General features: G+C 43.1%; 1 protein-coding gene across 4 annotated transcripts in view; it reads left to right on the forward strand.

Annotated features, from left to right (window-relative positions):
- LOC119917203 (slit homolog 1 protein-like) overlaps positions 1-24,829 on the forward strand; it is an 89,807-nt gene extending 64,978 nt beyond the window's left edge. The window contains exons 13-37 of one of the 4 annotated variants that reach the window (XM_038737369.1): positions 213-356; positions 1,735-1,898; positions 2,919-2,942; positions 6,056-6,200; positions 6,435-6,509; positions 6,590-6,733; positions 6,833-6,976; positions 7,116-7,282; positions 8,049-8,181; positions 9,911-9,979; positions 10,060-10,131; positions 10,237-10,308; positions 13,573-13,644; positions 14,789-14,952; positions 15,612-15,736; positions 15,856-15,953; positions 16,068-16,207; positions 16,766-16,859; positions 16,968-17,105; positions 17,211-17,439; positions 17,560-17,690; positions 17,811-18,004; positions 18,916-19,204; positions 19,602-19,813; positions 21,449-24,829. In XM_038737369.1, coding sequence (XP_038593297.1) covers positions 213-356; positions 1,735-1,898; positions 2,919-2,942; positions 6,056-6,200; positions 6,435-6,509; positions 6,590-6,733; positions 6,833-6,976; positions 7,116-7,282; positions 8,049-8,181; positions 9,911-9,979; positions 10,060-10,131; positions 10,237-10,308; positions 13,573-13,644; positions 14,789-14,952; positions 15,612-15,736; positions 15,856-15,953; positions 16,068-16,207; positions 16,766-16,859; positions 16,968-17,105; positions 17,211-17,439; positions 17,560-17,690; positions 17,811-18,004; positions 18,916-19,204; positions 19,602-19,813; positions 21,449-21,687 — 3,478 coding nt within the window. In that variant the 3' untranslated portion in view covers positions 21,688-24,829. The remainder of the gene's footprint in view (positions 1-212; positions 357-1,734; positions 1,899-2,918; positions 2,943-6,055; positions 6,201-6,434; positions 6,510-6,589; positions 6,734-6,832; positions 6,977-7,115; positions 7,283-8,048; positions 8,182-9,910; positions 9,980-10,059; positions 10,132-10,236; positions 10,309-13,572; positions 13,645-14,788; positions 14,953-15,611; positions 15,737-15,855; positions 15,954-16,067; positions 16,208-16,765; positions 16,860-16,967; positions 17,106-17,210; positions 17,440-17,559; positions 17,691-17,810; positions 18,005-18,915; positions 19,205-19,601; positions 19,814-21,448) is intronic. The other 3 variants (XM_038737371.1, XM_038737370.1, XM_038737372.1) reach the window with 3 other exon arrangements.
- The last annotated feature ends 984 nt before the right edge of the window (positions 24,830-25,813 follow it).

Consider the following 25,813-nt stretch of genomic DNA (forward strand, 5'->3'; position numbering starts at 1 on the left):
CAGTCTGCTGATACATTGCAGACATATACTGAATACCAGGCATCCTTTACTCCCACTCAGTAAAGGAGTCATAACCTTCACATAAATGTTGTACCAGTGCATAGTTTTCTAGATGGAATGATAATGAATGCATAAAGAAACTCTGACAACCTGCTTTCCTCTCTCTTCCCCTTCTTCCCTCCCTCTTTTTTCCTCTTCTTCCCTTCTCTCAGGTTGCTGAATGCCAATAAGATTCACTGCGTTCGTGCCAACGCCTTCCAGGACCTGCAGAATCTCTCGCTGCTATCGCTCTACGACAATAAGATCCAAACCCTCGCCAAGGGCACGTTCACATCACTACGAGCCATACAGACCCTGTTAGTCAAACACTCTCACACACACACGCCGCTGTACACGCTCTGACACATACCGAGCCGTCACCACCATAAAACATGAGCCAACACAGGAGTTGTTTACTTGCAGGTCTGTGTAATAACACAGGAATGGAATCGTGAGGTAGAGAGGGGAGTAAATCTATCATCTTCACAAACACACGGACACACACAGCTTCTGCGGCCAGATCAAGATCAAAAACAGCGCACATCACACCCACTCTTTCCACCACTGCTACCCAGACCACCAATTCTTTCTAAATGACTGTCCTTTTTTCTTTTCCAATAAACAACGCAAAACTCACGTTGTTATCTATACAGACCCCACACTGTGGCATCTACCATGTTTGAAACCCACCGCATGACATTGTCATCCATATATGCAAATACAAGACATACAAGACACCTGTTGAAGATGATGGATAGTGCTGCCCCTTGGCTCGCCACATATACGCATAGAGGGCACAGGGTTTAAGGGTCTCAGTCTAAAAAAAACTGCTTCTTGTTTTGCCTACACTCTGACGAAGGGGTAAAAATACACGTAGAACCTTCCCCCAGTCTCTGTTCATCTAAATTGACGTCAGAATTTGGATGGCAGCACACACTCTTTAAACGTATCGGTGATATAGTTAAATTCAGTATGTCTGTATCAACAAGCATGTTTTGCAATATCCACTCAGGTGGCAGTCTGTTAGGTACACCTAGCTAAAACTAAAGCAGTCCAAGACAACAGTCCTACGATGAATTCCATCCATCACAAAATTATAATGTTTAAGAGATGGTTATTACATGTTATGGTCATTGTGGATGCTTTAGCTTGTTGTGCTTTGTATGAACTGTATTGCATTACACTGTGCATACTGTGCGGTGTTTCTAATCTCTTCCCCATTTACAGACCAAATACTGGAAACATCTCTCTGCATAACATAACATTATTCACCAGCAGCACAAACAACAGCCTCCAAAATAACCACAAAGTTGACTGAGTGAATGGTAGTATATCAAATAGATGCGCATATAAAATAATCAAACTGATGTTCAGAGAAATTTACTGTGTTCCAAACTCTTAATATGTGTAAAACAAGAACTTCAGTAAGTTCTTGGTTATTTTAGGACAGTTTTCCCAGAATTACACTTTTTTACAAATAGTTTGACATTTTGTAAAATACCATACGCTAATCAATTTTCTTGCTACGTGTTTGATGAATACCGTCATGTCTGTACAGACTACAAGACCAAGCTATAGCCAGGATACAGTTAGCAATTGCTCTTTCTTTGCTTCTAACCTGACAGTTTTCATGTGTGTTGCTTTTTCCCCCTCTCACCCTTTCTTCTTCTGTCCACCTCCCTATCTGTTCTGCAGTCACCTGGCCCAGAACCCATTTATTTGTGACTGTAATCTGAAGTGGCTGGCCGACTACCTGCGTTCCAACCCCATCGAGACCAGCGGTGCCCGCTGCGCCAGCCCTCGCCGACTCGCAAACAAACGTATTGGACAGATCAAGAGCAAGAAATTCCGCTGCTCTGGTAGGCCGGTGGCTCAGTGACACTGTCTCCAAATCTCTCCCTCTTATCTCTCTCTCGTGGGTGCTCTGTCTCTCACACAGGCTTTGTTGTTTTTATTCCACTTGTCTCTTGCCGCTCTACTCTTCTCTCTTTCTCTCCGCTGGGAGTGGGCATTATCTCTGCATTGTTCCCTCTACCTCATACCACATTTAACGAGTGATCATTCCTGGCATAAGGTTTTATTTGGCCTATCACTTGCTGTGCCGGTGCATCTTGATCAATATCTCCCCAGATGAACTTGGGGCCAAGGAGAGATGGATCGTTCGCTGTTTCTTGATTTCCCCTCCATATTACCACATTGTGAGTCTGGTTTCACATTCAAACCGCAGTGAGCTGAGATCACCAGTGGAGGCTGGTATAAGGGCTAGAGTTTCTGTACGTGCCCGCCATTCCTCTGCCCTCTGCCAATCTCAGGCTCCCCTTCATCTCCCGTTGCCCCCTCATCCCTCTCTGCCTGCCAGTCTCAGGTTTCCTTCACACTCCCTCACTCCTTAGCCAGGCCTCACGGTCCCCCCTCCCTCCACCTTGTGCCCACTATTGTGTTTATGCACTGTGCTACGCTGTCTGGCACTCAGCACTACTGAGGTTTCACACTTCTTTATAGCCTCATTTGTTTGGCTGGAACCATTGAAGAAGGGAGTCCATGTGTTTTTCTATTTCTTTCCTCTTTCTCTCCACCCCTTTTTTTGTCTTTTGCCTCTTTCTTTTTTCTTTCTTTCTCACTGTCTCCTTCTTTCCCTCGTGTCACTCCTCCTTAGCAACAGCCAAATATTTACCACCTTTTACATTGTTATTATTCTCTCCACATTGTCATACACAGAGACAGTCCTAGGCTTCTCTGTTTAACTGTCATATACCTTGAGTCATGTGTCGTCATATATAAGCTCTATATATGACTTTTCTGAAGCATAGCGCCACCACAGCTATGCAGACCAGACTGGTCTCTCTGACATCCGTCCCTCTTTCTTTTCTCCATCACAGCCAAAGAGCAGTACTTCATCCCAGGTGAGTGGCTTGTAAATGTTCACACCTATCATTGTCTTCCTCTTTTCTTTAATTATCTACCCGCAGCCATGTTGTGGCATCATTTTTTCCATTACTTACCGTTCAGTCAAATAAAATTCTCCCACAGGCTAAAGGGTCATTTCAGTTTATTACAACTTGGCTTATATTTCGGTAATAATAACATTTTATTTACCAAGTTAATTGCTGAGAGCTGGAAACATGGCGACATTGCTAAAAATAAGTCAGACAGGGCAAGGAACACAAATATTCAGATGATCATACAGGTTTTAAACAAACAAACTAGGCCAACTTGTGCAGGAGAGAAAAAAAAACATGAGAACCTCCCAGGTGTTTACATCTGTCACAGTTTACAAACCAACTTCCTAGTTGGACTTTAACCTACCATACTTGCCATAGTTATGTGCAGTTTTCATGTACAATGAAGGATTATTACAAACATTTCTGGTGTACTCACTTTTGGTTTTACCTCCATCATTTCTTGATAGACCTAAGTTGTAATAAACTGATGTGATCCTTTAATATATACAAATAAAGAGTAAAATGCTCCGTATTTGTATACCGCCTTTCTAGTCTTTTCGACCACTCAAAGCGCTTTTACACTACATCTGCATTCACCATTCACACACTGAGCCTAAGTGCTCAAACAGAAACTAACATTCACACACTGGCGGAATTGCCAGGGGCAATTCGGGGTTCAGTATCTTGCCCAAGGACACTTCGACATGCAGCCTGGGGTAGCCGGGATTGAACCGCCGTCCGATTAACGGCCAACCCACTCTACTTCCTGAGCCGCCCCTGCTAGTATAGTAGTAGGGGTATAGTAGGATGGACTTCAGAGGAAATTATTTGCACAGAAAAAACAATGGGCATTAAAGGGTAAAATTAGTTGACATTTGTGTGTGCGACTAGCTAATTGGGCCTATGAGTGACTGTACCTGCATGTGTGCACTTTAATGTGATCTACGCGTGAGAGCGTCTCTTTCTCCTCAGCTCTGTTTTCCTAACAGTCTCAGCAGATAAAGTCAAAAGGAAGTGGCTCTTTGCTTTGGCATGAGCACAGACAGTCACTCACCAAGTGGGGCAGAAAAGGGGGGAGGGAGAGAAGGACAGAGGGGAAGGAAAGTGTGTCCTTTCTATCAGTAAAAGCTAAAGAAAATAAAGCCCACCAGAGGACCCAGATTCCTATCAGCGGATGTTTCCGGACCTCTTAACAAGAGCACTTCCAAGAAAATAACTAGGAGGAGCAGTGATGTGTGTCGAACTCTGTCTGTGTGTGTGTTTGTGGTGCTGATGCTTGTCTGATTCAGTGTCTATGCCTTGGTGTCTGTGTGTGTGTGTGTGTAAATTAATGTGTCTTTATGTGCTAAGCTGAGATAAAGCTCTACACTGGCTTAGAGAACAAATGGGAGTACTATGTAAGCAGAAGGAAGATCAAAGCCAAATGTGATTAATGAGAATTTCACCCTCCCTGAATGATAACAATAAAAGCCTCCACAATGCGCACACACATGCACTCAACACACACAATCGCTGACAGCACGGGAATTCCATAATACATTGATAATGAGGAACCAAGCTGCAGGGAATTATGAGAACTTCTACAACTCCAGCGATGAGTCATTTTGCGCCTTGGAGAGGGAAAAACCTCATCCCTCTCCTCTGTGTTTTCTCCAGTTTCATTTAAATCTGCTGACAGTAAAAGTGTCGCCTCCACGCACTTGTGACGATGACGATGACTCAGGCTCACGAATCTCCCCTGGCTCCTCTACATCAAAGTGCTGGGCTGTACTTTCATTGCTTCCTCTGTAGCAGGAAATGCCTTTTCCTGTTGTCTGGCCTAGCGAGGGAAAGCTCCTTAATGACCTGCATTACTGTGTCTATCTTCACCGTCCACTGAGCCACTCTGAAAAGTGACACAACTTCAGGAAAAGCAGCCAGAGGAAGTAATTTCTGTGAATGTAATTCACTCTTTCACTGTCCAGCTGTATTCTATTAATGTCAACGATGAGGGTTTAGGGTTAGGTTATGGTTTCAGATGGCACTCCATTTATTTAGACAGATTTTTGATACTCAACTGTTGGATTTAGTCCTGGTTGTTTGAGGTTTTCCTGCTCATGATTTTTGTCTGGGTGCCCCACAGCGTCCCGCTGACGTAATCTCCAAACCTAAGGCAAAGAGGTGCATCGATGTGAGCATGCAAAAGGGAACGGGACACAAAAACGATATCCTAACAGCAAAAGCTGAGCTGTTCCATCTAAATGGAACATAGGCACACACATAAGCTCTACACGTACACAAACACACATATATACACAGACACTGAGACACAATACACACACATTCAGAGACACACACAGACTGTTCTAAGTGGTTCCCAGTGCTGTTCCATTATTGAGCAGCCATGATGTAACTGGCAGCACGCTTTTTGGCACGTAACGTCTATTCATAGACAGAGGAGGTGCAGGAAAACGTCCCACACTTCCCTCGCTGCCTCATTCGTGTTCTTCCTTTATCAGGACAGCTGCCGCTCTGTACCTCCACCACTCACCTTTCATTTCATGTCTTTTTTCACTCCTTTCTCTCTTTTCTGCCCTGCATGCATTTATGTCCCTCATGCCCTCCTTGTCCTGTTTCCTCCCCTTCGACTGCACCTGCCTACGCATGTTTCCTGCTTCCACCCATCTTCGGCCATCCTCTCTCTCTCTCTCTCTCTCTCTCTCTCTCTCTCTCTCTCTCTCGGGTGCTCTGCTTCACTGACGCCGGCAGCCCAAATCCTCTTTGGCATCTCTATCTCAATCTCCCCTGCTACTGTTCTTTTCACCCCACTGCTCCCACTCTATCACCTCTCTAAAATAACTCACCCTTGCCCCACCCATTCATCTCTCTCCTGTGAATGGTAGGAGAGCTGCAGGATGTTTTTTCCTCCTAAGGTTAAAGATTAGGAAGGGAAGCCGCCTTTTAGGTCACAACAGGACAAACTACTGACATACAGCTATGGAGGGAGTGGATGCGTGACTAAGGGCATCATGGGAAAGTGAGGCCAATCTTCTTTTGTGTTATAAGAGTATGTGTTTGCATTTTCTTTCATTCAGGTACAGAGGACACCCGTCTGAATAATGCCTGTAACAGTGATCCAGTGTGTCCTCCCAAGTGTCGCTGTGAGTCGAACGTAGTGGACTGCTCCAACCTGAAGCTCACAAAGATCCCCGAGCACATCCCTTCATCCACCACTGAACTGTAAGGAATCAGGAAAAAAGGATATTGCTGACAGGAAGAGAGAGAGAGAGACGGAGTGAGCAGAGCATCAAAATAACTGAAAAAGAGTAGATGTACCCTTGAAATTTGAGTTGAAAGAAATAGAAGTTCTAGACTGAGCAAATTCAAAAACTCACTGAGTATTAAAAGAGAACTTTTTTTGAATTTGAATAGATTTCTCTGTATGGTTAAACTTTTTACACTTTTTCTCTCTAGCCGCCTTAACAACAATGAACTCACCACTCTGGAGGCAACTGGAGTGTTTAAGACCCTTTCCCAGCTGAAGAAAATGTAAGTGAAACTTTCATGATTTGCTTTTCTCTAAATAGTATCACATTTACTTTTCTGACATGTTTTTTGCCTCCCCACAGTAACCTCAGCAACAACAAGATCACAGAGATTGAAGATGGGGCGTTTGAAGGTGCATCGTCGGTCAATGAGCTTCACCTCACAGCCAATCAGATCGACTCTGTCCGAAGCGGGATGTTCCATGGCCTTGAGGGACTGCGTATGCTGTGAGTGATGCACAAACACACTACTTTATTTAGAAAAAAAACAGTGAGATAATGTTTCAGATATTTAAGGCTGAAGTGTTTCGTTTCTTTCCTCTCTAGGATGCTGAGGAACAACAAGATCAGCTGTGTCCACAATGACAGTTTCACAGGGCTGCACAACGTCCGTCTGCTGTCTCTGTATGACAACCAGCTGACCACAATCACTCCTGGAGCCTTCGACACTCTGCAGACTCTCTCCACCCTGTGAGAAACTATCAGACACACACGTACATACACACACACACACACACACACACACACACACACACCCCTACCTTCAATCATGCATTTCAAATTTCATTGCACTTTCTTACAACCTCTCTCAATGCGCACCCTCTCCCAGTAACCTCTTGGCCAACTCCTTCAACTGTGACTGCCGGCTGGCCTGGCTCGGTGATTGGCTGAGGAGTAGGAAGATTGTGACAGGTAACCCTCGCTGCCAGCGTCCTGGCTTCCTGAAGGAGATCCCGCTGCAGGACGTGGCTCTGCCTGACTTCCGCTGTGAGGAGGGTAAGGGTACTAAGACACACACAACTGCCTATCATGATCTGAGTCAGCTTCTCTTTCTGTATCTGTATCTGTACCTTTGTTGCAGCTTCGCCACCAAAATGAAGTAATCTGTCTCTTTGAAAAGAGATAAACATCTTCAATATAGCAGATGATCTCCGCTATGTGTGAAACTAACCTGTCTGGGTCTGACTGATGAAGATTTTAACTGCACTCTGCTCCAGAATACGTTATGAGCAAGCCCTGCTTAAAGTGTCTGAGATCATCTTAAATAATGGCCGCTATTGTGCAACTCCTTTGTTTACTGAATAGATTGCTACTCGGCAGTTCTTAAGCTGCTGGTCGATGCTGGGCTGAGTAGAGCTATTGAGTTGTTTGCCTTATTGACCAGTCAGCCTATTTGCACCTGAATGAATGTTAGACTTGTCTTCAGGCCTTGGGCAGCTTCCATTCTTTGCTCTTGCTGGTCGATATTACATTAGTGAGGCTCCCCTCTATCTGTCCTGTTTTACGTTTCACATTTTTCACTTCCTCTTTTTTCATTGTCCCAGTGCCTTACCATCAGTTTGAAGGATTGTGCTATTTTAGCACTGTGTTGCCTTTAGGTGTGCTTTGTCTTCCTACTCTTTTTTCCATGCATCTTTTTTTGCCAGTGACCACAGCTCTTCATTTAGCTGTTCTCCATGTCTTCCCTACTCTCCTTGTCATTCCTCCTTTATCTTCCTCTCTGGTATGTGACTCCCTTCTATCTCCTCTGTTTTTTTCCCAGGCCAAGAGGAGTCAAGCTGTGTGCCCAGACCCCAGTGTCCCAGTGAATGTACTTGCTTAGAGACTGTGGTGCGCTGCAGTAACAAGCACCTCCACACATTGCCCAAAGGCATCCCCAGAAACGTGACTGAACTGTGAGTTCCTTGGCATTAATTATGGCAATTGCGTTTATATCTTATCAGTTTAATTTCCAGGTGCCATGTCTGGCTTTGATGGAGGCAGTTCTGGAAAGGAAACCAAAGATAGAGCGCAACTTAGGAGATATTAAAGCGAAAAGGGTTAGTGAAAACAGTGGATGCAAAAGAAAACAGATCTCATCCTTTGGATAAGGGGAAAGGAGTCAATAAACCCTGCAGTTATTCTCTCAGACATTCTTCTTCTGTGTTCTCTGTAGCCCTCAGGGCTAGCACTGATGTCACTCTCACACTCAGAGCCAAGGATCAGAGTTTGTGTGTGTGTGTGTGTGTGTGTGTGTGTGTGTGTGTGTGTGTGTGTGTACGTGTGTGTGCGCGTGCATATTTGTGAGAGGGCCAAAAGCCTGTCCACAGGAGCATAGGGGAGCAAGAGGACATTTTAATGAGCAGTTTTCAATGGAAAGGAGAGGGAATGGAATTGGTCTGGAACTTTCCAATACTACTTCAAGTGGTTCAGACTAACTCACACACACACAGATGCACACACACGCTGTGCAAGCCTTAAGGCCTGTCATTGTCCCAGCAGGTGTGACCAGGTGTGCCCCTCTGTTCTGGGCTTTCATCTAGTCATCTGGAGAGTTTACTACTCCATCATTATCCTAAGTGTCCTTTAGACCGCCATTACCTATCATTACCTCTGAACCCAAAGGCCCCCCTAACTAACCAGCAACCCCCCCTTCCCACTCTGAGTACACTCAACAACAATAGCAGGAGAAAGCCCCTGCAGCTGCGCTCAGAGGGCCCAAAATCACCCATTTATCAAGGTGACACAATCTGGTAGCATTTGTGTTGGCAGTGAGCAGGGTGGTTGCATTCCTTGCAGGCATGATGTCAACTGTGGTGGCTTGTACATACATCAGTATGTTAACACACTTGCATGAACGCACACACAAATGTTTGTACCTCAGTCACTTGAAAAAGTGGGGCGCTGAGTCTGTTTGACGTCTTTGCCCAGGTGTTCAGTCCAAGTAGAAGTGATATATAACTATTTATAGGACTTACTGGCTTACTAAGTCTGACTGTTAGGCACGAGACATAATATTGTGTCAAAACATAAAACCAAAAAAAGTAATTGAAAGACATAACATTCCGCTGTTACATTGTAACATGAGATTAAACTGGCTGCAACGGCATGGGAAAAAGTGTTCTGTGTGATTCCCTGCAAATAACTGCCTCGAGCTCTTCACCTCACCAGTTCACAATGTTAAACAAATCTATATTGATGCTCAATACATTATTACATTTAATTTTCTCAAATAAATACCACAGTGGTTGGATTTAGTATTCGATGGTAAATACATTAAAAATGTTGTGGACAAAAATCTCATAACAAGGTCCACTTCTCGAGCTCTCGATCACATCACATAATCTTCCTCAGCAGCAAGCTTTTCAAGGTCAATAATTAATTTCTATCTCAACATCAAAATTGTTGATTGCAGAGTGTTACATATTATTGAGAAAATATTTTATTTTGAAGACTGTGTGACTGCCCTTAAGCCTCAAGACCAATTTCCTGTGTATATGCTGGGATCTAGTGAGTGGCTGACACGACACCTGTGTTGGCGCAGGACTAGGGGCTGTCACAGCTGTTGTCAGATACATAACGCATCTTGGTCGGAATGAATGGTCTTATGACTCTGAACTGAACTGTTTGTGTCTCTTTGTTCAGGTATTTGGATGGAAACCAGTTCAGTGTTGTGCCAAAGGAACTATCTGCCTTCAAATACCTACAGCTGGTGTAAGTTTCCATCTGTCTGTCTCCTCCATCTCATTCTGCAGATTAATATGGTGAATTTATGCCTTTTTATGTCCTTTCAGAGACCTGAGCAACAACAAGATCAACTCTCTGACCAACTCATCTTTCTCTAACATGAGTCAACTCACCACTCTGTAAGTCTTGGCCAGCCTCAGCCAAGAGCTAGTATTTCACTGTAGTGCAGATTAAAGAAAATATGTTTATATATACATACCTGTGTAATTATTTTTACATTGCAGAATCCTGAGCTACAACTCCCTGCGTTGTATCCCCAAAATGGCCTTCAGTGGACTACACTCTCTCAGACTGCTGTGAGTTTATTTTTATTTTCTAAATGCATGCATATAGATATATGTGTGTTCATCTTAGTGTGTCTGTCTTATAATCCTATTTTTAATACAAAATGTGTCTTGCCAGTGGTATGAGAGACGTTCTCTTCTTTCCCGTGCAAATCAAATGTTTTAAATGTTTCTTTCTTGTCACATAATTTCCAGACACCATTCAAAGCGGCAACTTCACTTGAGACAATGGAAGTTATTTTGAAAGAAGACTCACTTTCAGACTAAATGAGTTATTAAGGAAGATATTTTTACAGCTTGCACTGACTACAGAGACAGTACAGCAGATGCTGAGAATCTTTGATTTACCCCAGAGGACTGAAATAGTCTAAACAGTTATGACAGCTTATGAATTCACACACACATACACACACAACCTATGACCTACTTTCTCTGTTTAAATGGCAGCCACGGGGGCAGTAGCAGTGTTGTTCCAGCTCCTACTCCTGCCCACACCTCGACATCTGCCCAGTCTTCTGTTCACCTCTGAATGCCCCAAGCTCATCACCACCTCACCATCAGAGCCCGAAACATGCGCCCCCACAACCCACTATACAAAGTCACTCTGACACTGATTACCAGTGAATGTTTGCCCCGCTTACCGTAATGGTTTTGACTCTGCCTCCGTGCTTTTTATGAAGTTACCAAGTCTTTGATTGTGCCCGCTCAGTGACCATGGGCTCCCCGTGGATAAACTGGTCTGCTAAATAACTGAGATGTAGAATGTAAATGCCTCCGACAGATAGATGACGAAACCAAACCAAACCAGTCTTTGGACCTGCATCCAAAGCAGCTGGATGCCCCACACTTTAACTCAAATGGACTGCTTGGTTCTGCGATGGAGAAACAGACCGGCCCAGCAGCACTCCTTATGAGATTATGTAGCCTATGCATCTGCGCGTGTGTGTGTGTGTGTGTGTGTGTGTGTGTGTGTGTGTGTGTGTGTGTGTGTGTGTGTGTGTGTGTGTGTCTGAGCTTGTATACACTTCTGAGCCTGAACAGTTCGTGGGGGCGAGTGTGTGTGTGTGTGTGTGTGTGTGTGTGTGTGACTGTATGCATAGCTTACATGTTTGTGATCTACTGGCTTGGTGCCCGTTAGTTTGTGTGTGGGAGTAGACATATCGGCCTTCCATGTGTGCTCATAGCAGGCAGACTTTTTACTACTGACAACAAAGCTTCAACAAAGCCTCTTTTTACGGCGGGATTCGACTAAAGCCCCGATCATTACGAGGCACAAAGCGTAAGAGCCCCTTTTAGCGTGGAATGAGAGTGAAGCTTGGTCATCATTAGCTGATGCTGCTTTTGCTAGCCCGGGCGAGCCGCTTTGATCTCTAATGAAGCTGCATCCGTTATTTCTGCTCTAAGTCACTCACGCCACCTTCACTTTTAAAAATATTCCTTGTGCAAGTGTGCTAGATGCCATACACACACACACACACACACACACACACGCACACACTCGCCCCCACGAACTGTTCAGGCTCAGAAGTGTATACAAGCTCAGACACACACACACACACACACAAACGTGTGCAAACAGACTGTCTAGACTACCTTTTTGTCTGAGTCAAACAGGAGTCCAAATGAAGCAGAAAACTTTGATGTCTTTACTGCTGGTGTGATCAGTCAGAATACCTCCTATTAAATGTCAATTGGTTTTTACTAAGCAATGCAGTGGGGGCGCAACGATACTGAAGCGACAATGAGCTCCATTTAATAGTTTCAACTTTAAGACCCCACACAAGGTTCAAAGTTCAACGCTGGAAGCTTCATAGAAACCACAGTGAGATGCCGAAGCGGGCTACGAGCAGGACACACTCGTGCATACTCTCACACACTGAGGTGCCAAAGCCTTTAGAAAGCTGCACCTTTGGCTTTACAGCGCAGTAAAGAGGAGAAGAATCATTAACGCTCAGGGCTTCAAACAGACCCGGGGTCTGAGCCTGGTGTGGATGTGGTGCGGTGGTGGTGTGGTTTGGTGTACAAATGTGTGTGTGTGCGTGTCTGTGTGTATGATGGTTGTGGTTTGAGCTGCAGATTAATAAGCCGCTAATTGGCCTGCTGGGTATTAGGTGTGAGGTGAGTGAGCTGAGCCCGCACTAGGGCGTGTCCCGCCAGGGTTTTGGTGGAAAGCTGTGAGAAAAGAGAGTGATATGAAAGAGTACGTTAAAGGAAAATGAAGTAAAGCCTTCAGCGAATTAAATCAAAACCCACATATTCTCAAGCTGCAGTTGGATACAGCACTGTGAGTTAATGCCAGAGCAAAAGCCTGCAGCTCAGAGGACTCAGAGAATCACAAAACATTTTTAACTGGTTGCAGGTGAACAAGTCTGTGTGAAAATTTCAAATAAGATCAGTTGGACAGCCTGTGCACATTGTATAGAACAGAAGTCTGTCCTAAAACATCAAATGCAAAGTTCCACTCTGAGAATTGTGACTGGCTAGAGATACGTTGACATAGGTAGGGGTGGAGTGATGTAATGATATACAGCTGTAGAATAGAAAAAGACAGAGAGACAGACAGAGAGAATGTTTGTACGACAGCGGATCCGGTTTCTTCCTGGAGACTCCCTGGCTCCTTTCTTTGCCTGGCTGGCACACTGCTGCTGGCTTCCTGCCCTTAGTTTCCTAACTGTTCTCTGACTACCACAACTCACTCCGCACTAATAAGCATTCTCCCATGAGCACAGGCCAATTAACTTGTTGTCTCAGATGGTTACATTGTATATTTCCCCCATCCTCACAATGACCAGCTTCACACTCTGTATCCTTTCACCTGACTCTTCTGCAGCTTAGCGGTAATTCACAGATCAAACAAAGAAGGAAGTAGTCTGTTTATACATCAGTTCTCTTCGTCCCAGACACAGAGAGCAGATGTGTCATGTACTGGTTCTGTGGACTGAGCTGTGCTAACATTAGCATGCGGTCAGCTGAGGTTTAGAGGTGGTAATGACCCTGCGGATTACAGCAGCCATCAGTCATCTACCCATTAAGCCACATTGGCTTGTCCCCCTAGATACCAGCTACAGCAAGGAAAATAACAGTATATATGCAAAATAGACTGTACACACACAAACAATAACATAATGTGCATGCCCAAATATGCAAGCACATCAATATACCAGTTAATCTGTTAAACAATTACACCAATGTTTTTCAGGAAAGAAAATAACTTGTTTTTTCCCCATGATGAAATATGTTCATTGTTATAAGCCTTCTTTTTTTTCTCCCCACAAGGTCTCTTCATGGCAATGAAATCTCAGAGCTTCCTGATGGCATCTTCAACGATGTGTCCACACTTTCCCACTTGTAAGTAGTGACACACACACACACACACACACACAACTGTTTGCCAATGGCAGCCTGTGTAATACCGTCTGCACATACCACTGAGTTTGTAAAGTCTACATACACACACACATACACACTTTTGGGCACAGAGGGGGTCTGGTCAGACAGCCGGAGAGTGTGGCTCACAGTGGCCTGTCTGTAGTCCTCTTTGGTGGGCTCCACATGAGCCAAGCCCTCCCTTAATCAGCTGCAGTCCTGTGGTTAAAGCAACACACAGACCCCTCTACTGTCTCATCCCCCTGTCACATCTCTGAAACACAAACATTCCCCTAACACACACACACACACACACACACACACACACACACACACACACACAGATTCTCCATGGTCTGTGGACCTCAGTGTTTGTTTTGGTTTGTTTATTTATGTCTGTGATTTTGTGTGTGTCCGTTGGGTGTGTGGTGTGACACAAAAGTATCTTTGCAGTGGTGCCCATCCAGCCCAGATATGTACATAATCCCTTGACGGTCGCTGATCAATAGACCTATCAGTGTCACAGTTGGAGAGGAAGAAGGGAGGATAGAGAGAACTAAACAAAGACGTTTTTGGAGGGCAGTACAGGAGTCAAGGCTGCATGAAAACAGGGTGAAGGGATGGAGGGGGAGCCATTGATCCACAGTCACAGTCAAGTGGCTTTCATGTAAGCAGATGTCAGGCGTCAGCTATTGGCCCGGCCTGAAAGATGAGCCTGTGTTCCACCGTAATGGAACAGCATCGATTCAGGAGTGTTTGTGCATCCAGCAGGAGGATAGAGCGGCATTGATTCACGACCACCATGACAGAAGTGGTTAAGTGTGCCTTCTGTTCACACCTTTGCCTATAATTAAGAAGCCCTCCTCCAGATGATGTATGGCACAAAGTGGCATTGAGCATTAAACTTTAAATCTGTTTTATTCTCAGAGCAGCAGTGTTTTAGTTGTTTAGTACACCAAGTTTGAGGTTTTTTGCTTTACGTAAGTGTGTACAGACACCTTCTGGTAATTGAGTGTACTACAATGATTTAGACATTATTTGTTATGGAGCTAAATGAGGTGGAAAAGTACAATAGCCATCTTACATCATCAAATCATTAATATGTTTATTTGTTCTGCTCTATCAGGGCAATCGGCGCCAACCCCTTGTACTGTGACTGTCACCTGCGCTGGCTCTCTGACTGGGTGAAGACTGGCTACAAAGAGCCTGGCATTGCCCGCTGTGCAGGTCCGCAGGGCATGGAGGGCAAACTGCTGCTCACCACACCTGCAAAGAAGTTTGAATGTACAGGTGAGTTAATGTGGACACGGAAATAAGGCGGTGTACGTTTAAATACATTTACTCAAGTACATCACTTAAGTAAAATGTTAAAGTATGTCCATTACTTGATTTGTTTTCCTTTTTCTTTTTTTATTTGATACGTCTCCTCCGCTCCAATTCACAAGGAAATTTTAAATTTGAATTATTTAAAATCTTTAGGTAATAGTTACTTTGCAAAATGAAACTAATAATACAAAATATAATCAATAAATATGTTATTATGTATTATTATAAATTAAGATAAGACTTTATGGATTCCTTGATGAAATTCACAAGCTACACAGCAGTCTGTAAAGTAAATTAACCCCACTTTTACTAGCTGCAACATCAAAGTGATGAACACATTAATGCATCAGTTATAATAATATAATATAATATACATTCCTCTGAAATGGGCCATTCTGCATAATGAGTACATTTACTTTTGGTGCTTATAATTTGATACTAATAATGCTACTTTTAAGCACAATTTTAAATGCATGACTTTTACTTGTAACAGAGTATCGTACACTGTGGTATTGCTACTTTGTCTGAACATCCAAGTACTTCTTCCACCACTGCAGAAATATAATGTAAGTAGCACTAGCATGTAGATACTGTTAATTCTAATTGTTCTGCCTTTTCCACAGGAGATGTGGACACTGCAGTGCTGGCCAAGTGTAACCCCTGCCTGTCCAGTCCGTGTCTGAACCAAGGCATCTGTCACAGCGACCTGATGGAGATCTACAGGTGCAGCTGTCCACCAGGATTCAAGGTCAGAGCCACACAGTGCTGCCACCTATTTGAGAATATTCACTTAAGTTTACCTCAGTGTGTTGCAAGTGTGCATAATTTATAACAAAAAATTAACATCATCTCTGTTCTCTGTCTCAGGGCAAGAACTGTGAGACAGCTCTGAATGCCTGTGTGAGTAACCCATGTGCCAATGGAGGAACCTGCCAAGTGAATGAGGATGAGGAGGGAGAATTCAGGTGAGGAAGATGAGCTTTGTCAGCACAACAGAGGAATAAAATCATATTTATTACATAAGTAACTTATGCAAGTAAGATAACTCAATGACGTAATGAGCATGTATGTTTTTGCAGTTGCACGTGTTCACTGGGCTTTGAGGGCCGCACTTGCCAAAGCAACACTGATGACTGCGAAGACAACGACTGTGAGAACGGAGCGACCTGCATCGATGGAGTCAACAACTACACTTGTTTTTGTCCCCCCTACTACACAGGTTAGCGCATAGTGTTTAACTCAAGAAGCAACTACCCTTTGTACAAAAAAATTCCCTTGTATAAACAAGCTAAATTTCATGTCATCTTGAGGAATTTGCTGGTATGTGACAAAAAATCTTCCATTACATAAAGATTTCTTGAAAAAAAAATCAAGCAAATATAAAACAAAATTTGACCTTAACCAAAAAAAACACTTTAAGAAATCCAAAATAGAGATTCTTTAAGCTAAACACAATTTAGTAGTTGACATGAATTATTCTGCTTATTTTTGGTGAAAAAATGGTTTTGTCTGAGTAAGCAAAGCCATCTAGTTTGTCAGTTTCAGACCTGTTACTTGAATTAAATATCTTACTTACAAAAACAGAGAACAGTTACCTCAAGTTTTTTTGTTTGAGGTTTAATAATGTAATGCAAATAGTGCTTGGCAAGATTAATTAATGATGATTGTGTGATGATTAATTGCTTCTGAATTAAATTACTTTCTTTCCTTTTCCTGTTTTCACAGGATGCTTCTTGCTCTGCTGTTGATACTTTATTTTATACTTGTTTCTGTGTAGGGGAGATGTGCGAAGAAATGGAAGATGTGTGCGCCCCAGGACGAAGTCCCTGCCAACATCAGTCTACCTGCCTCATCACCTCTGCTGGACCCAAGTAAGTGTTTGCTGCCAGCAGAATCAGATATGGCGAAAAAAGATGCTATACTCTGAAGAATAACTTGTCTTCATTCAGCTTGATTCCAGTATTGCTTGTGGATTGCAGGTGTGTGTGCTCTCCTGGTTATGTTGGTGATGACTGCAGTTTAGACTACAATGACTGTGAGGAGCATCGCTGTCAGAATGGAGCTCAGTGTAGGGATGAGCTAAATGGATACTCCTGCATCTGTCCTGAAGGATACAGGTGTGAAGAGCACACATTTAAATGCTAACAAGCTTTATTTTGGATTCTTGGTTTCCTCTGTCATCATCCTTCCAAAATAATCCCTCGCTCTCTTTCTCTCTATAGCGGTCAGTTGTGTGAGATTCCCCCATCTCCGCTCTCCCTGTGTGAGCTGGCTGACTGCCAGAACAACGCCCCATGTGTGGAGCGAGGTGGGCGTGCCCTCTGCCAGTGTCCGCCAGAGTTTGGCGGGCCACGCTGCGAGAAGCTGGTCAGCGTCAACTTTGTTGACAGAGACTCCTACCTACTACTCTCCGACCTCAAGAACTGGCCTCAAGCTAACATCACCCTACAGGTATTCAAAGAGTGTGTTAATGTGCGAACATTTATAGGATGTGTGTGTGCTGATGCTGCTGCTTCCTGAAACCCGAATAATTCAACCAAAACACCCGATGCAAACATGTTCTCTCTGTAGGTGTCAACAGCCGAGGATAATGGTATCCTCCTGTACAATGGAGACAATGATCATATTGCAGTGGAGCTCTACCAAGGTCACGTCAAGGTCAGCTATGACCCCGGCAGCCAGCCAGGACATGCCATCTACAGGTAAGGTGCCATGTACCCTTCAAAAGGCTGAAGTTTACTGTCGCTATTGGCTGACTCCTGATGAAAAGGTACCATTTGTATTTTTATATCTTATATCCAATCTCTGTTGTCCTTTACCAGTACTGAGACTATCAACGATGGCCAATTCCACACAGTGGAGCTTGTGACCTTTGACCAGATGGTGAACTTGTCCATTGACGGGGGTCTCCCTACCACAATGGACAGCTTTGGGGCGGTGCGGCCCCTCAACGGGGAGGCTCCGTTATACGTGGGGGGTAGGGGCCCTCTCCAGAACACACCTCCCTCCTCTGCAGGCACTCTTAACTACTACACTACTGTCAATCACCACCCCTCCCTCCTCGCTTTGTCACCACCGCAACCAACCCCTCCCCTCAACCATGCAACCCTTCAACCACGTCCTACCTCCAAACCCTATCCTAAAGCCACACCATCCCAACCTTCAGTCATGACTGTGTTTGCTAGGGGCCACACATTAATCACAATACAAGAAATAAGCACAGACCTCCCAACACACCATATTCACACATTTGTAATGAACAAATAACACATTTCACCTTGACAAATAAAACAGCTGTCAAAAATGACAGCTCACAATCTATAGTGAACATATAATACACAACTTTGTAGTCCAGTAGATGTGCTTGTTACACTGCATTTTTACAGTGTGTAAAGTATGCCCTCTAGTGATTACCATAAGAATTACCAATCACAGTCTTCACTTTTGATTTGTTTTGTATTTGCATGGATTTGCTTGCATAAATGCAACTATATATATTTGTAATGTGTGATTTAGCCACTCTTGACATTCACAAAATGTGACATTCTAAATTCATCTTTCCTATGCAGCCCCACTTTCAGGGTTGACGTGACAGTTTGCTCTGGAGTGGCTCAGATTTTGTTTCAGTGCTGTGTTGTGTTGTGCTGTTCATTCATATAACACTGCAGGAGACATTTTGCCATATCTCTTTTGCTCTCCAATGTTTCAAGGATGATGTGTCTTGTAGTGCAAATGCAAAATGAGTAAATTTGAAAAAAAGTTGCATGTATTTATTTGACAAATTGTACATGCACTGTTGGGACACGCATGTTTGAAATGTCTTCCTCCATTACACTCATACCAGCCCTGTGTTAGTTGTCTGTTTGTGGTCCAGTATGCATGTCTTCACACCTATAAACATCATCTCTTTTGTTTCTCCTCCTCCAGGCATGCCAGTGGATGTGCACTCAGGCGCTTTCCGTCTCTGGCAGATCCAGAACGGTTCCAGTTTCCATGGCTGTATCCAGAACTTGTACATCAACAACGAGCTACAGGACTTCACCAAGACCCAGATGAAGCCCGGCGTGGTACCGGGCTGCGAGCCCTGCAAGAAGATCTACTGTGTACACGGCATCTGCCAGCCTGATGGGGCCCAGGGACCGGTGTGCCACTGCCAGCCAGGCTGGAGCGGGCCGCACTGTGACCAGCCTGCTTCCAACCCCTGCCAGGGCAGCAAGTAAGTTAGCAAATGGGATAGAAATTTATATTGCACATCAAACATCTTATTGTCCATTGTCTTCCTGAACAATGGCCAGTGGTGGAAGATGTACTCAAATCCTCAAAGTACCAATACAACAACACAATTTAAAGATACCCTATTACTGCATTCAAAATCCTACTAAAGTAAAAGTATTATCAACAAAATGTAAAAGTGCTTGTTCTGCAGACAGATGATCTCTGCAGCTGATATATTATAAAACATTATTAGATTGTTAATAGTTAAAATTACTATCACTGACAGTTGCGAACTTTCTTTACTGCTACAAATCCACGATACTGGTCTTCAAACATCAACTTCATTGATTTATTTATGGAGCAGGAAATTTGATGGAAGTTTGATTGTCTTTTACTAGGTGTGTCCATGGAAAGTGCATCCCACTGGACACTCAGTCCTACCGCTGTGAGTGTGTAGAGGGTTACCGCGGTGCCCTGTGTAACCAACAGGGGGAACTGTTTAACCCCTGCCGTCGCCTGTCCTGCAAACACGGCCGCTGCCAGATTTCAGACACGGGAGATGCCTACTGTCACTGTGAAAGTGGCTACACTGGAGAACTTTGTGATGCAGGTTGGTTTGTTCTGTCAGTCTTAACATTTATTTGTCCCCGTAGGGCAATTGGTTCTGCAGCAAGACACAGACACAGGACAGACACAGATACAAGACCAAAATACATAAAATACTAAAATGTTACAGACTCTGGTTGTACAACAGATAATTGAGAAGATAGATAGGCCTAAATGCTAAAGTGCTATAGAATAAGGTGCTCCATTTCTGAAAATAAATAAATAAAAAGGCCTCCCATTTGACAGCCATATGTTGAAAAGAAACATCCAACAATGTTCATCATAAAAAACAACATAGCAACAATAGACTGCAACACAGGGGAACATTTCCACAACAATCACCATCACATCAACAACATCATCAACGTCAGTACTATTCATGTTATAACAACCCCATCACTATTTAATTGTGAAATTTATTTACTTCTCCAGACTGAGTTTAGAAAGGAGATGGCGGAATGAATGAGTGCCTGTATCTATTGCTCTTTACCGGGGGTAATCTGAACTGAGAACCAGAAGGTAGGATCTGAAACTCCAAATGAAGGGGGTGGGTGCTATCAGAAATAATTGATTTGGCCTTCCTATCTACCTGTCTGTTATACAGGTCAGTGAGACTACACTGCTGGAGACCTAGAATTTTACTGCTGACTTTCACCATATTGGAAAGAGCAGTTTTGGCCTTGACAGTGAGATTACCATACCAGCAAATTACAGAAAATGTTAATACAGACTCAATGTATGATTCATAAAAAAGGGTCATGAGGGTCTTATCGACATGAAACTTTGACAGCTTGCGAAGGCAAAACAGTCTTTGTTGGCCTTTTTTGCAAAACATCTCACCGTTGGAATTGTTGGAAAATTCAACTTATATGTTTCTACGGATCCCACCATCTGCCCATTGGTAGTGTTCTGAGGAGTTGATGACTTACGCCTAAAATCAATCAGCATATCCTTTGTCTTTTTTACATTTAATTGAAGGAATGCCCTATCACACCAGAGCACAAAATCATCAACAACAGGACCATGATCACTTTCCTCGGAGAAGAGGAGACTGTCAATAGCAGAATCATCTACAAATTTTAAAATGTGTCTGTTATCATGCTGGCTGCGACAATCATCAGTATAAAGAATATAGAGGAGTGGTGAGAGGACACACACCCCTGAGGAGATCCCGTGGATGATGACATCTTCTCCAACAAGCAACCATTCACCCTTACTCTATGAGTTAAAAAGTCAAGAATCCAACCCATGTTAAAATCAAGGTCAAAGTTCTTTAAGAGCTTGTCAACTAAAATGTGTGGTTGGATTGTATTAAAAGCAGATGAAAAATCAACAAATAAAATCTTGCATGTGTTGTACTACCTTCAAGGTGTTTGAATCACAAATTTAACAGAGTAACAGTGGCATCATCTACCCCACGCTTAGCCCTGTAAGCAAACTGTAGTGGGTCAATGAGATTCTCAGTTCTTGTGAGGACAACTTTTTTTTAACCAGTTTTTCAAAACACTTCATAACTAAGGAGGTCAGGGCAACCGGCCTAAAGTCATTTAATAGTCTGTATTTCTAAGGGGGGTAGGGGAATTCAAACAAAATGATATGATAAAATAATTACACTAATGTCTGTGTCCCTCTTCTCCAGAGTCTGAGTGTCGGGGGGAGCCTGTGCGAGACTTCTACCAGGTACAGCGAGGCTACGCCATCTGCCAGACAACACGCATGGTCTCTTGGGTGGAGTGCACCGGAGCTTGCGACACGGGGGCCTGCTGCGCCAGCCAGCGGGTGAAACGCCGGAAATACACCTTTGAATGCAGCGATGGAACCTCCTTCAGCGAGGAAGTGGAAAAGACCATCAAGTGCGGCTGCATGGGCTGCATGTAGCACCATTCACTCACATTTTGCTGCCGCCAAGCAGAAGACAGAAAGGAAGGAAGAAAGAGAGGGGATTGGAGGAAAGCGAGGGAGGGCAGGAAAGAAAGAAAGAAAGAAAAAGAGTATAAAGAATATATATAAAACCTCTATCTATATATTATGGACAACAATGTTTGTAAAATAGGACATTTCCTCCCCTTCCAAGGGTGTGTGACCTACAGTAACACAGAGAATCCAACATCACGTGCAACAATGTAGAAGTGACAACAACGGCAACAAAACCATTGTATCTGCAACATTGTTCCAAGGGGTCCAGAGATTTCAAAGGTGTTGCATTCAGAGTGAGGCATCCCTCCAACCTAAATTACCCAGTGTGAATTCCCCATCCATCTGCGAGGCCTCTGACACCCCAGCCACCATCTACCATCTTTACTTCATGGAGGTAGTGAGGACAGTGGGGGTCCAGCCTGGCTAAGAATGGCCGAAGAGAGACAGAGAAAGACAAAAAGAGAGAACCAGAAGGATCAGAGGAGAGCTGGACCGTTTGACTTGGCAAAGCTATCTTGAGTTGAGCTTGGCTGGGTTACCTGGACTGGGCTGGATATGGTTTTGGGTTGAGTTGAAGATGGTGTTGGTTTGGTTGTAGCAGTTTCTCTGACAGGGATACAGTCATCCATCCACACATGCACATGTAGAAGTGAACAAAGAAAAGGCAGGGTTAAGAGTGGCACATAATCCAGTGTGGATGTCGTGGCTTCGAGGCCGGTTGGTCTGGTGTCACAGTTGCTTGCTGTGAGGTACCGCAACATAGAAACTCCATAAAAATAGAGACTGCACTGACTAGCAGCACTGAAAACGACAGTCATACACCTCTCTGAAGTTCATGATCACACATGCATGGCGTACATACATTTACACGCAGTCTTAGCACTTGTAAAAGTGCAAGGGCTTGTGTGGTGCAACTATCTATTCTGTTCGTACAGCAAACCAGTCTGGCGCTGGCAGTACCCAGTGGTTATCAGCCCCCCAGCATACATTTCCTCAGGGTGAGGAAGATTTGCATAATCTCACCCTCTTTGAGCAGGAGGCTGTTTAGTCCCGCTCGTCTTAATGCCTGCAGTATTAAACTTGTGCAAACTGTTGCATGTGTGGAGAAGAGTTTGCCAACAAATATGTAGAGATTCTGAATATCATTATAAATGTTATTACAAAACAAAAAGGTTGCAGAATCATCCTCTGATTTTTGTTTTGTTCCGTCTAATTTCTCATATTGATTTGTTTTTATTTTTGTTATATTTTGTCTCATGATGTAACCTAACTCCTTTAGCCCCCAACACCCCCCAACAACCCTTTATATAGAAATGCCTAACAGATTCTAATATATATATATTTGTATTTCATTTTGGTATAGTATTTTTCTATGTTAAAGAGTAAGTCTTTTTCTGGAAGCTTTGGGACTGGTGGAAAGGCATTCAGTTGGTTCCCTAGGTGTTTTTATTTGTTAATCTCACTTGCACCAACAAGGTAATTCATTATGTTAATTGGCCAAAAGTACAGCAGGTGGTTGGCCTTGTTGTATAGGAGGCAGTATTGGTCTAGAAATATGTTTAATATTGTATATGTTGTCTTCCATGTGAATATTACATCTAATTCATGAGTCTGTGCTTGTTTTTATTTATTTTATCTAAAGGCGTTTTCCTGTAGAAAGTGTAAGGCATAAATGTTGCTGACTTTCAAATATTTTCAAAAATTTCAAAAAGATGAAAAAAGGTAAAATAATGACTAAAAAATATCATAAAAATCTGTAAGGTATTTGTAACATCACTTAATAGCGAGTTACGACAGTGTTTTTCTCCTCTCTGGCTCAGACATTCCTCACTTGCTGCAGGGGCTGGAGAGGTCAGAGCTGGGGATTTATTAAGAGATGTCCCCCTCAAATTTACCTTGTAATTACCATACAACACTTAAAAGGCTTCTGATTGTTTTCATGTTCATTTTGTTGAAGTGCTGGGTTGTATTTCTGTCATTTTTAATTTGAGAGATGTTTGCCATAGAAAGGTGTTTTTTTTGTTTTTTTTTTTAGTTCAACAGAGTTAAAGTAGTCAAGCTCAACTGAACATAAGCTGCTGTCAAGCCAGAAGAAATAGGATGAAGTTGCTTCTGTGGACAATGGTCTTGTTAAGATATATCATTCTCAATCTGTTTGAATTGGCGAAAGTGTGTGAAGCATTACAGGCCTACTACTGACAGATAATAAATGAGAAAGGTCTGGACATTTCAATGTCTGTCAGTTCTGACTGTCTATCCACAAAAAAAAGAAGAAATGGTGCCAATTACAGTGAACAGTCATACCTGAATGTATAAATGTGTATAGATAAATATGACCTATGCTTATTCATGAAGTGGTAACTTTTAGCTGTTATTTAGTTTCTAATGTAAGATATAGAAATCACATACCATTCAATAAGTCCATCAGGATGGCTTAAGGCATTGTTCTCCCTGCAGATTGGGATTGTGTTTATCCATTTTGCTGATCTAAATGTTAAAAGTCTCTTTAAAGTGTGAAAGGCTGAAGACCCAGATCTCAGCTTGGTACAATGCACACAGAACTCCTATTCATGTTGCTACCCATGTTGACTTTGTTTTACATGCTGTTGATGTGGTCCAAGTGGTGTACAATAACATTAAAAGAAGATCTCATAAAAGGATACTGATGAACAGTCACTGTAATTCTTAGGATGTGTGCCTCGTAAAGGTGCATCTTTAGTCGAATGTGGCTTTATTTTCATGTCTCCTTTCCTTCCTCTGCACTGATCTGTACTGGACTGGTGCATCCAACTTCCTGGTAGACATCTTAGTGGTGCTTGTGCTATATTGAGATGAGATTCAGTTATCTGGTCATATGACCAGAAATATATACATAAATATGTCATTGTAAACGACACAATGTCTCTGTTGTATTGAACCGGTGCAAAAACTTAAGAAATATCCCTGGTTGGGTTCCATCTATTTGCTTTTTTCTTACAGGATTGATGGTGGGATTAAACCGAAAAACTCCCAATAATGCTGAATGTATGTAGTGCCACCGACAAAATGTTTACCAAACCTCCACTCTTTTTCATTAATTAAACTTAAATGTGTGTGCTTTTAAGAATGTGTTGTCTTTTTTCCCCTTTTATTTGATGCTTTCTTTGTCATTTGACAAAACTTAAAAGCCTAAAATGTTTAACCCAACACAGAGAAACATACAATCCCAAGTGGGCAAAGTACATAATTGTGATATGACCGGAAGCTCCAGAAAAGGTACTAAATGGGCTTTGTGTGAGATAATTTTTTTGGTCAACTGTTGTTTCCAAGGTAACATATTTGTTATTGTCTGGAGTTTATCAGGGACAAACCCCCCCTGCCAAAACTGGGGAATGGGCCGTCAGCTGGGAATTTACTACATTCACTACTGAGCACTACATTCCACTCCTGAGTCCTGACTGATTTTTATCAAGAGAGAAGGAATTCACTACAGCAAAGAAAATTAATGAAGCCATTTTCTTGGCCTGGAATCTGTGAAAGCACATCAAGCCCAAAGCGTTGGCTTTTCGGGCTAATTCAGGGAGAATGGAGCACGGCTATTCTGCCATGAGGCAAACAAACAGATGCACTTCAACCAGCCGAAAGGAGCCCAAGTCTAGCACACAAGTTCGGGAGTGTGGGTAATCACTATTATAGTAAATATCTTCTCCCACACATTCTTGCTACTGAGAGATCGACTGGTTTCCTTGTGTGTTTCAAGGAAGGTGATCTTACATGTCTCCACCGGAACTCCCATGATGTGTCCCAGTAAACCACTACCTTGAATGATCATCAGTGACTCCAAAGACAATATGGCATCGCACAACATAGAGATATAAACAGACATGCAAACTGGCCAGGGGTAAAAAAAAAAAAAAAAAGGTGAGAAGGATATGCAAGCAGACAAATGTACAGAGACAGTGCAAGAGGGGTCTTTTTTAAGCTTACATGTTGTATAGATAACGTGCATTCATCTACTGCAACAAGAGAAAGATACCGACATGCAAGGGCGTCACTTTGTGTTGAAAAGTAGTGGGGACGTAAGGGCTCAGACTAGGGAGGGCTTTAC

Source organism: Micropterus salmoides, unplaced genomic scaffold (genome assembly GCF_014851395.1).
Source record: "Micropterus salmoides isolate LMB-PRFRI ecotype aquatic unplaced genomic scaffold, ASM1485139v1 Ms_hic_scaffold_22, whole genome shotgun sequence".
NCBI lineage: Eukaryota > Metazoa > Chordata > Actinopteri > Centrarchiformes > Centrarchidae > Micropterus > Micropterus salmoides.